General features: G+C 39.9%; 1 protein-coding gene and 1 long non-coding RNA gene across 2 annotated transcripts in view; both read right to left on the bottom strand.

The window, feature by feature from the left end:
- Positions 1–2,296: 2,296 nt before the first annotated feature.
- Positions 2,297–8,492, bottom strand: LOC141078413 (microtubule-associated serine/threonine-protein kinase 1-like). The gene is made up of 16 exons (XM_073565146.1): positions 7,887–8,492; positions 7,656–7,788; positions 7,343–7,508; positions 7,082–7,183; positions 6,725–6,844; positions 6,479–6,576; positions 6,274–6,365; positions 5,833–5,921; positions 4,457–4,534; positions 4,277–4,357; positions 4,038–4,124; positions 3,814–3,891; positions 3,286–3,366; positions 2,849–2,941; positions 2,622–2,702; positions 2,297–2,391 (listed from the first exon to the last, which is right to left on the bottom strand). Exons 1-16 carry the CDS (start codon positions 8,111–8,113, stop codon positions 2,297–2,299), a joined length of 1,701 nt encoding a protein of 566 aa, XP_073421247.1. The 5' UTR covers positions 8,114–8,492.
- A 218-nt stretch (positions 8,493–8,710) lies between these two features.
- Positions 8,711–12,275, bottom strand: part of LOC141078421 (uncharacterized) — a 41,218-nt gene continuing 37,653 nt past the window's right edge. Inside the window, exons 2-6 of the long non-coding RNA XR_012227847.1 lie at positions 11,486–11,587; positions 10,941–11,034; positions 10,442–10,509; positions 10,000–10,085; positions 8,711–9,013 (exon numbers count right to left, since the gene is read on the bottom strand). This is a non-coding gene — a long non-coding RNA (uncharacterized lncRNA). The remainder of the gene's footprint in view (positions 9,014–9,999; positions 10,086–10,441; positions 10,510–10,940; positions 11,035–11,485; positions 11,588–12,275) is intronic.

Genomic DNA, 12,275 nt, shown 5'->3' with positions numbered 1-12,275 from the left:
AGAGCAGATAAAGTACATGTGCACAGGAGCCAAGGGGAAGCAAGGAGGAGGACATAATTGTATGAAGATGGGAGGCGCCGGACAGCGACGAACCACCGCCCCCGCCTCCGGTGAGTATAATCTAACTTGTTTTTCTTATTTTTCAGGTTTCATCGGGGGCTTATCTACAGCATTACAGAATGCTGTAGATAAGCCCCTGATTGCGGTGGCCCCTGCTTATGGGGCAAAAATGGGGTGACTTATTCCCTTTAAATAAACTACATGCATATTCTAGAATACCAGATGTGTTAGAATCGGGCCACCATCTTGTTGATTATAATGAAGTAGATGGAGTCATTGTGTGCTCTATAGGTCATAATTTTTGTCCTCGTATGCCTTTTTGAGGCAGACACCAAGATGGCGTCTTGGTGCCTGCCTCAAATAGGCATATAATAATGCTAATATAGAACACTGACTCTGCCTGCATCATTATATTCAATGTTCCTGTTGGTGCGAACATCTGAATCCCATTCTATGGGGCTTCAGACACAAATACCGACAGGGCCACTGATCATAGTCCAATGTGAACAGTCTGAGAGGCACGGCACCGTATAGGGAATGTGTGTCTGACTGCAGAGTCCCCATAGATAGGTTAAGCTATAAAGGAACTTTGGGCAGTGCTTCCCCCCTCCCACTACTTCTCAGGTGATGCCATATATTAGGACACCCACTGACCAATGGGAAAAAGGGGAAGGGGCGTCCGGCCACACCCTCAGGGGTTAAATTCTTGTGCTGGGCCGGAGAATTCCTCTTCCTCCCCTGGCTGACCAGTCAAAGTTTTGTCACCACCCTCCCTCCCTTATAAATTCGCAATTGTGCTGTGCGGCTATTGTATATAATGTTTATTTAAAAAAAAAAAAAAAATTTTGGACAATGTTTTCATTACTTGCATGATTTTGTTGTATTCAATGTCACAGCGGTAGTATGGGGGGCAAAGGTTCGTAACCTCTCATCAGCTTCCTTGCCCACCGTCAGTTACGGGGGGCTTTCGGCTCTGAGTCCGTTGAGAATTTGTATTTGCCTCTCTCGGTTTAGAATTCAGTAAACTGTGACCGACCTGTTCAACCCATCCAGGCCTTTTTGTTGTTTCGTTATTATGGGATTGGTGGGAGGCGGGGAGGCACCGTTTACGTCATACGGGTCTCTGCAGTCTAAGCAGGACTGTCTTAGGATGCCCAAGTCCTACTAGTTAATGAATGTCTCTAGAACCTTTTATAAGGGAATAATTGTCACGGCTAGATGATGACCAGGTCACAACATCTCCCACATCGGCAAGTATGTAGTCGACTAGTAAAGGGAAACCTGTCACCTCGTTTTTCAGCTATAAGCTGCGGCCACTGCCTTTCTACAGCATTCTAGAATGCTGTCGATAAGCCCTGAAAGGCAGTGGCCGCAGCTTATAGCTGAAAAGCGAGGTGACAGGTTGCCTTTATCAATGTAAGCCTATGGAGCGTCAGAACAAGGCCCCATAGGCTAGCATTATAGAAGAGACTTCTCGCTCTCACCGAGAGCATAGAGTGAGCCGAAGAGTCTGGAGAGCAATGAAAGGCGATTCCGACAGCTAAATAGGAAAGGGTTATTTACAGTTAGAGCAGTCACACTGTGGAATGCCGACCACAAGAAATAGTAATAGCAGACACTACAACAGCTTTTAAAAAGGGCTGGATGATTTCCTCAATACACATAACATTGTGGGTTATATTTAATTTAGTGGCAAAATGGACAATTGGTGGAGAAAGGTTAAACTTGATGGACCCAAGTCTTTTTTCAACCTATGTATGTAACTATGTATCTATGACATCACATAAAAGTGGAGCCGGACAGAGCTTGATCTCAGAGAAGATGGCAGTTGGGAAGTATATTACCCCACCACACTACAGTACATACACGTTTAGTGAAAAAAGCAAAACTTCATGAGGATTCTTCAAATATGTACGATGTACAGTATTGGTATGCCATATATTTCAGAAATATTCTATTACAAAGGAATATTAATTAATTCAGAATTTTTATTTAATTTTTTTAAATTAGGAATTCCCTATCAGTATGTCTTTGGAGTGTGGGAGGAAACCGGAGTACCCGGAGGAAACCCACGCAAACACGGGGAGAACATACAAACTCCTTGCAGATGTTTTCCTTAGTGACATTTAAATCCAGGATCCCAGTGTTGCAAAGCAACAGTGATAACCACTGAGCCACCGTGCTGCCCAAGTACAGCTTTGATGATGGACTTGCTGTACTAGATGTATATGGTGCCCTAATCATAGATTGGACAAATGCATCTACTGATGCTGCGAGCGGCCCTGGATAATCCACGCCGACAGGATGATATAATCCGGCGGAAGATGGACCCTAGGAGAAGAGATATAAAACTAATGTAAGTAATGGTACTCCATATTAGAGGATACTGCTTTGGTGTCATTGTGGCAGGACAGTAGAGAAATCTTATCCGTGCAGAGGAACAGGATCATTGTCACTCATCATACATGTGACAATCCCACCACTGACAGATAACATCTTCTCCACATGAAATATTCTCACTGGCCAACATCAAACAACATAGGCCTTATTATCACACTTACGTCTTCTAGGTTCTCGCTCTTCTACTATTTTGGCATTTTGCTCTTCTACCAGTTTTATTGCAGAGTTATTTTTCTTCTCAACTAGAAATTCATATAAAAAGTGAAAAAACAAGTCAATGATCATTGTCAGTCATCATACATGTGACAATCGTACCCACTGGGAGTTAACATCTCCTCCTCGTGACTAATTCTCAATCGCCGACATCAGACCTTATTGTCACACTTACCTCTGCTAGGTTCTGTCTCTGGGACTATTTCTGGGTCTTGCTCTTCTCCCAGTCTTAGTGCAGATGTATTTATTGTCTCAACTGGAAATTCATCTAAAAAAGTAAGAAAAAAAAGTCAATGATCATTGTTAGTCATAAATGTGAAAATCCCACCATTGACATATAGCGATGAGCGAGTGTGCTCGTTACTGGAGTTTTCCGAGCATGCTTGGGTGTTCTCCACATGTATTCAGGTTCTCTAGCAGTCTCAAATCATGCAGCTGCGAGGACTAAAACTTGATTTCCGAGCACACCCAAACTACTCAGAGAACACCCGAGCATGTTCGGAAAACTCGAGTAAAGAGCACACTCACTTATCACTACATATAATATCTCCTCCTCATGAATTATTCTCAGTTGCCGACATCAGACAACATAGACCTTATAGTCACACTTACCTCTGCTAGGCTCTGTCTCTGCAACTATTTCTGGGTCTTGTTCTTCTCCCAGTTTTAATGCAGATGTATTTTTGGCCTCAACTGGGAATTCATATAAAAAAGTAAGAAAAACAAGTCAATGATTATTGTCAGTCATAGATGTGAAAATCCCACCATTGACATATAGTGATGAGCGAGTGTGTTCATTACTCGAGTTTTCCGAGCATTTTGAGGGTGCTCATGAATTAAGTTTTAGTCCCCGCAGCTGCATGATTTGCAGCTTTTAGACAGCCTGAATACATGTGGGGATTGCCCGTTATTTCGGAAATCCTCACATGAATTCAGGCTGTCTAGCAGTCTCAAATCATGCAGCTGTGGGGACTAAAGCTTGATTTCCGAGCACGCCGAAACTACTCAGAGAACACCCAAGCATGTTCAGAAAACTCGAGTAAAGAGCACATTCGCTTATCACTACATATAATATATCCTCCTTGTGAATTATTCTCAATCGCCGACATCAGACCACATAGACCTTATTGTCACACTTACCTCTGCTAGGCTCTGTCTCTGCAACTATTTCTGGGTCTTGTTCTCCCAGTTTTAATGCAGATGTATTTTTTGCCTCAACTGGAAAATTATACAAAAAAGTAAGAAAAACAAGTCAATGATCATTGTCAGTCATAGATGTGAAAATCCCACATTGACATATAATATATCCTCCTCCTCAATTATTCTCAGTCTCCGACATTAGACAACATAGACCTTATTGTCACACTTACCTCTGCTAGGCTCTGTCTCTGCGACTATTTCTGGGTCTTGATCTTCTCCCAGTTTTAATGCAGAGGTATTTTTTGTCTCATCTTGAAATTCATACAAAAAAAGTAAGAAAAACAAGTCAGTGATCATTGTCAGTCATAGATGTGAAAATCTCACCATTGACATATAATATATCCTGCTCGTGAATTATTCTGTCGCCGACATCAGACAACAAAGACCTTATTGTCACACTTACCTCTGCTCGGTTCTGTCTCTGGGACTATTTTTGGGTCTTGATCTTCTCCCAGTTTTAATGCAGATGTATTTATTGTCTCAACTGGAAATTCATGTAAAAAAGTAACATATAATATATCCTCCTTGTGAATTATTCTCAGTCGCTGACATCAGACCACATAGACCTTATTGTCACACTTACCTCTGCTAGGTTCTGTCTTTACTACTATTTCTGGTCTTTGCTCTTCCAGTTTTAGTGCAGATGTATTTTTCGTATCAACTGGAAAATCATACAAAATATTAAGAAAAACAAGTCAATGATAACCTCCTATAAGATTAGAGTCATATCTTTATGATTGCTGATGCCGGATTGCTATCAGCACAACCCTGTGGTCGGGTTCATAGCACACCTATAATTCTGCTACATAGAGGGGATCTATTCATCTCCTCTATGTAGCAGATGCGATCGATTTATGGCAGTTTCTAGCCTCCTATGGAGCAATGCAAAAATAAAAAAAATGTTTTTAAAAATATTAAAAAATGTAAAAAAACAAAAGTTTAAATCACCCCTCTTTCGCCCCATTCAAAATTAAACAATAAAAAAATTCAAACCTACACATATTTGGTATTGCTGTGTTCAGAATCGCCCAATCTATCAATAAACAAAAAGATTAACCCTATCGCTAAACGGCTGAGCGAGAAAACAAATCGAAACGCCATAATTAAGTTTTTTTGGTCGCCGCGATATTGCATTAACATGAAATAACAGGCGATCAAAAGAACGTATCTGCCTAAAAGTGTTATCATTAAAAACGTCAGCTCAGCGTGCAAAAACTAAATTCTCGCCCAACCAGAGATCCCAAAAAGTGGAGACGCTACGGGTCTCAGAAAAGGGCGCAATTTATTTTTTTATTTGCAAAGTTTGGAATATTTTTTCACCACTTAGATAAAAAGAACCTGTTTGGTGTCTATGAACTCGTAATGACTTGTAGAATCCAAGTCACAGGTCAGTTTTAGCATTTAGTGAACCTAGCAAAAAAATCAATCAAAAATTAAGTATGGGATTGCATTTATTTTGCAATTTTACTGTACTTGGAATTTTTTTCCTGTTTTCTGTTACACGACATGGTAAAAACAAAGGTATTGTTCAAAAGTACAACTCGTTCCACAAAAAATAAGCCCTCACATGGCCATATTGACCTAAAAATAAAAAACTTATGGCTCTGGAAAGAAGTGGAAAGAAAAACAAAAGCGCCAAAACGCAAAATCTAAACAAAGGTTCGGGGGTTAAGGGGTTTAAACATCTGTGGCACATTAAGGGTATATATAAGGTTAGTTTGGGGCCTGATTGAGCCATGGGCAGAGTATTCGTGATCAGTATCAGGCACCAGACTGTATGGCCCCTTATACCTTTTAATGCGCAGCACATAAGAGTGAGAATTTTATACATTAACGTGTTGGATTGTTGTTTATTTTAAAGGCACAAAAAAGCAGTGATTTTCTGAGTCCTCATGTGACATTTACATTACACCTTATGATCAGTGGCGACAACAAGATGTCCTATAGACCTGCACATACCTGGCAATATGGGAGAGGGTGACTTGTTGTTTTCAGTAGTGAAGCACTGATTATCACCATCATTTCCAGTTGGAGAAGATTCTTTCTGCCTGTTTAGTAGAAGAAAAATAAATAAATTACAAGTGAAAGCAATGAAAATTAAAAAGACTCAGTTTTTATGGGCAATTAGGACACTTGGCCAAAATGAAGGGTATACCTTGCACAGGACTGCCTTCTGTCAGCATGAATGAATAATAACTAGTAATAAAGGGCTTTAATGAAATGGAAATGAAAGGCTGGTCATAATGATCAACTGTTATCACCAGCGTTATCACAAGCCAGACCCAACAGTGATGATCAATCATGGGATGGTGGATTCTGTATTTAGTATTGTGTCATATGCGTATTGTATTTGGTATTCTGAAGATATGTCAGTACTATACCCTATAATAATTTACTCACATATCTGAGTGTTTTGTGCTGGTCTCTAGAGAGCAATCTGGAGATGGCTCATGATCTTCATCTCTCATCATCCTGGTATTGGGGTCATATAGCTAAAATACACAGAGTAAAATTAAATATATATATATATATATATATACAGTATATATAGTATTATAATACTATTTTAGTTATAGTTTTGTGGATTTACTGATCATATACTTACCTTAGAAAGTCTTTGAGAAGATGATACATAGTTTAGACTTTCTGGCCAATCACTGACCTCCTCATCTGAATCCATATATTTGGGTCTCTCAATGCCAGCTACAAAGTACAAGTATTATCAGAGATTATTAATATAATCACAGACAGTCACCATGTTATTACTAATAATGATGGGAACATATTGTCACATAAAATGAAAGACAAGACAAACTGCAACTTTAACCAGATGACGTCTCATTCTACTTACTGGGAAAGTAGCGGGTGTCCTCCTCTGACGTAATATCTGGCCTTAACGTTGGCATATTTTGAAGGTTCTCAAAGTCTAACTCACTCAGGAATGGATGACTCTTGATTTCATTTGCTCCTCCTGGAAATGGAAGACAAGAAAAAAGTGATCCAGACAATGTTAGGAAGACTGTACATTTTAAGTTAATCTAAACTGAAGATATAGCAGATCCAAAATATACTGTAAGTCATGGAATGAAGAATGGGGAATGGACAAGAAGATAATGCAGAGACCTCAGTGTTTATCCTCATGGAAATGATCTATTTGTCAGGTCACAGAGGAGCTATAAGTCATTATTAATACTACTATATATATTACCTGTCCCGAGTCTATGTGTTGGATCTTTTATGAGTAGCTGAGTAATGATGCTTTGAGCTTTGGGATGAAGAGCACACTCTTGAAATTTCAAAGTGATGTCATCTGTTATATAAAAAGTAAATATTACAGAAAAGAAGGTCTCTACATTTACTATCATTTAAAAAACTCATCAAAAGCAACAAGTAACTAAATCAAAGAATGAACATAACAACTGAACCAAATTACTGTGGCATCACACAGCATTCAGAATATTTTACTTACCCGTGGTGATACTGTTGAAAATATCACTTTTGTATCTTCCTTTAAATGGCACATCGCCGGTAAGAAATTCATACATGATGATCCCTATTGACCACCAGTCAATAGGCCTTCCGTAGCCCTCCCCTAAGATGACTTCTGGGGCTATATAATGCAAGGTGCCAGTCATCTGAAAACCAACAGAACAATGAGAAGATGATCAATGAAAATAACTGTGACAAATAATATCAGTGGAAAAGTTTTCTATGTGAGAAAATATCCGAGAAGCAGTAATAGATCAGATCTGTAAAGAATAAGTTTTTTATGTATAGCTAACCCCATCAGCAGGAAACTCTCTGGTGATGTCGATAGTTTGAGCCTTGTAAATGTCTGATGTTGGTCTCATGAGTCCGAGTTTTGAAATCCCAAAATCGGTGACTTTGATATGTCCAGTTGATGATATCATGAGGCTGTAAAAGAAAAGATATTGTCAGCCCTAAGTAATAACCCATAGACTGTATACCAAACTATAACTGTGTCCCTTTATTATCCTGCAGCGCTCACTTACTTTTCAGGCTTCAGGTCTCGATGAACCACACCATAGCTGTGCAGATATTCCACAGCAACAACCGTTTCTGCAAGGTACCTGCGGGCCAAGGTGAGGGGTAAACGACCATATAACTCTAAGAGACTGCCACAGTCTCCTCCTAGAGCAGAAAGCAAATATGACAGGTGAGGGTTTGTTACAATGTAAATTACACATGATGAGTGTGAATGAGAAATAAGCTGAGACATTGGGGCAGGGAGTCAATCATAGAGATACACTGTGTGATGTAGAGCGTATACTGTATACTGCAGAGTAATCCTATACAAAAAGAGAGCTGAGATCTGCCCCCTGCTGGTAAACTCTTACATTGCACTGTCAATCTCTGACAGCGGCATTTACAGCAGGTGACCTGGAGGCGAGCTGCTCTAAGCACTCATTGCTCCCATTCCATGTCAGTGGTTTGCTATGGCTGCTGAGTGTCTGCGGAAGACTACTATCCTTGCCACTATGGTACTTCTGTGAAGGTCAGTGTGTAGCTTGGCTTCATAGTGGACCAAGATTTTCACCATATTCTGCAATGCCCATACTGCAGTACATAGTAATTACGATTATATAATCACAAGTTCAGGTCCCTTATGGAGACTAAAAAATAAAATACCAAAATATTTGGGGAAAGAAAATTTAATATAAAAATCACTTTTTCTCCATTCAAAATAAATAATAAAAAAAAATAAACTCAGATGGAATTGCAGTGTTTTTGTTGCCCCAACATCAGAAAAAAATGCAATAAGAAGCAATGAAAATTATTATCTGTCAGAAAGATGTAACCCTCCTAATCTGTTCTTATGAGCATGTAGAATAATGAAATATAAATACATTGGTAGCTTTATATGTTTAAGCAGAAATGGGCTGATTATAGATACAATGGATATGTCTTACCTGCTTCAAAGTCCATGACCATACACAGATGTTGTTTACCTGGGAAGGAACAAAGCGTGGAGACAACAAAGGGGCAATCAGCGAATATTGCGATGTCCCTTTCCAGATAGGCCATTTCAAGATACTCTGGATCCTCCAGGATACCCCTTGCTTGTTTCTTCATGGCGAATACCTTGTTTGTGTCTTTATGACGCACTAAGTAGACGGCCCTGTAGAGGAGAAAAATCCATAATTTATACAGAATTCTTACTAACAGTCTGTCAATATGTCAAATGATCTTCTGTCCTAATAGTTAATAGTGATTAATAGTGATGAGCGAGTATGCTCGTTACTTGAGTTTTCCGAGCATGCTTGGGTGTTCTCTGAGTATTTTGGCGTGCTCGGAGATTTAGTTTGTGTCACCGCAGTTGCATGATTTGCGACTGCTAGACAGTCTGAATACTCGTGAGGAGGAATGCCTGTTTGTTAGGAAATACCCACATATATTCAGGCTGTCTAGGAGCCGCAAATCATGCAGCTATCGCTATGGCGACACAAACTAAATCTCCGAGCATGCCAAAATACTTAGAGAACACCCGAGCATGCTCGGAAATCACGAGTAACAAGTACACTCACTCATCACTAATAGTTAATACTAGATGTATGGCCGCCACTAGAAACCAATGTCTGGAAATACACAAAATTACTCAGCATAAATGATCACTTAGGGCTCATACTCACTTACGAGAGACTCGCACGATTCTCGTGTTAGTCTCTCACATGAAAACTCGGCACTGCCGCCGGCACTGGGACTGGAGCGTGCGGCTGCATAGAGATACATGTAGCCGCACGCTCCGGTCCCAGTGCGAGTATCGAGAATCGTGTGAGTCTCTCGCAAGTGAGTATGAGCCCTTATGGGAGGTTTTCATACATATCACATCATAACTGAGCTGAATCATGACAAATAGATGTGGAGTAGGTGACTAGATGTAGATTAGATCTAGTGCAAAGTGGTACCGATAACAACAGCTCAACACACCAAAAACAAGTCCTTACAAAGCTCTATGGGATGAAAAAATAAAAATGTTACACATCTTGGAATACAGTAAAATTTAGATGTGGACTCATATACAGGAATTTCCAAAAGGCAGGACATATAGACTGAGGCACCATCATAAGGAGTTTTGGAAAAATGAAGATTATACATAATGCTCACCCTAAAGATCCTCTGCCAATCTCTTTGATCTGGGTATAGTCGCTCATACTTGGTTTTCTCATAGGGGTCAATGATCTGATCACGGCCTAGAAGAATAAGAAATGACAATAAGACATATAAGTTGCAGGAAGATAAAAGCTGCAGATGCAGGAACTTCTCTACATTATGTCCCCGCTGATTACACTGCAGCAGATGTAGAGGACATGATACCAGCAGGACGCTCCCCAGACACTATTATATTATAGGGATATCCTCCATACACATGTATCATTGTACTGGAGGGGATGGTAAGGGACATCACACAGAGGAGACAGGAATAATAATAATAGGTCCAATCTACATTAAGAATAGAGTTAACCCACTGTACTCTGGGGTGTAACATGTGATGTGTAATTCATACCCCGTTATCTGATGATATACAGATGTTTTCTCTGATACTTACACTGGCAGATTCGGGGATCTCTGGTGTCTCAGATATTCCACCGTCAGCAGTTGCCGGCTCAGTTGTCTCTAATATAATGATAAAATAATGAGACATCATGTATTAGACGATATCAGAACTTAATATATAACACATCGATATAAGGAAGGAAAGACAAGTAAATGGTATAATACTAGTTATATGGATATTCTGCACATACTGTATATACTTATGGCACATCCATAGATAGATATACTCTGCCATAAATGTGTGATTGTTCGGGATCTGACAGTGACTTGGATGAGGACCCTGTGAGGTCCTCTGTGCATTTTGGGGCTGAGAAGATCCCAGAAGAGAGAACCGGAGGGGTTTTCAGAATTGCATGAGCCCTCTCCATTACAGTCTACAGGAGGTTCAGGAGCCGTCACCGGCCTCATACAGAGGATGAAGAGTAAATTTATATATTCTCTGGTGTCTCCATAATATTAATGTTTGTAGGAATGCGAGATGATCAGCTTACCTTCAATCAGATCACTTTTTAGCCCTGGCTCACTGGTATTGGGGTCAGCGATATTTCGGTGTTGCCCCTCTTTGGAGTCACCGGCCGGTGTTTCCTGATGGATATAATATGTGCAATTAATATAACAACTCACAAATACTAAATTACAGTACACAAAAGACAGAATGGACTAAACCTGGATTTACATAATTGCGGGGAATATACACGGCCGCTCTGCCCAGTAAATCCACATTAATATATAAGGAACTTGTATATACAACAGTTCTCCAATAACATCTATTACCAGAACTGCAACATTTACAAGAAGGAAGATTGTGAAGATAAAGCGAGACCGATGTGATATGAAAGGTCCGCACCACTGAGCACAGTACAGACTGTCACCACAGAGGATGGAGCAGAGACAGGCTGCCATAAAAGATCCTGTATCTGCCTGGAGCGGACAGGGGGCTTCTATGATGAGAAATATGACAATCTGCTATATGACTAGTAATCTGGAGAAGATCAGACAAGAAAGACATGAGATATAGAAGATGACGGATTCTTACCAAATGCTTCAGTGGGCGGGCAATAAACTCTAGTACATACAGGAAATGTTGGGCCAATTGTTTAAAAAAGGCCAGATCTCCACATTGGGATCTTTCTTCAGCCTATAAAAATGGAAATAAACAAAAAAGGAAAATCATGAGAGAAAGTAGAGAATATAGGACGCTATTTGTCACCATTTTACTCCTGCAATCTACAGCTACAATTAATACATATATGGATATTTCTTATAAGCTATAAATTATATTGCTCTTGGCCAAACTATATATTTCATGTAAAGAAACTTGTATTTTATAAATATTATTCATTATTGTTTCATGTGCTGTGAATATTATTCATTATTATTGTTATATGCTTTGCCCAGATTGTCTGTTACCTGTTGTACTAATGTCCTGAGGTTCATCTGTAAATGCTCAAGATATTCTGAGCTAATACGACCTTGTTGGTGTTTGGTCAGGCAGTCTCTCACTAGCTTCACAACCAGCCGGTAAGTGAAGCTGAGGACGCCATCGGGTAGTGGTAGCACATGGGCAGGGGCATAGATGGCAAGAATCCCCTGGAGTGTGCCAACACCTCAAGTTTATCTGAAGAAATTCCAGACATTTCAAAAAAATCCAAGTGCAGTCAGTATATCACCAGCTTCATAGCCAATCACTGACAACAATGACACCTGGGCAGTAAGCAATTGGGTAGGTAGTGGTGGTGCATTATGATGTCATAATGGAGTCTTGTGGTGGAATGTTAACATGCCATCAGTGATGTCATCATGGAATCGGGGATGGAATCTTAACC

Source organism: Dendrobates tinctorius, unplaced genomic scaffold, assembly GCF_039654945.1.
Source record: "Dendrobates tinctorius isolate UK_male_01 unplaced genomic scaffold, ASM3965494v1 ptg000559l, whole genome shotgun sequence".
NCBI lineage: Eukaryota > Metazoa > Chordata > Amphibia > Anura > Dendrobatidae > Dendrobates > Dendrobates tinctorius.
Note: the sequence above shows the minus strand (reverse complement) of the source record. Positions and strands in the feature narration are given on the sequence as shown.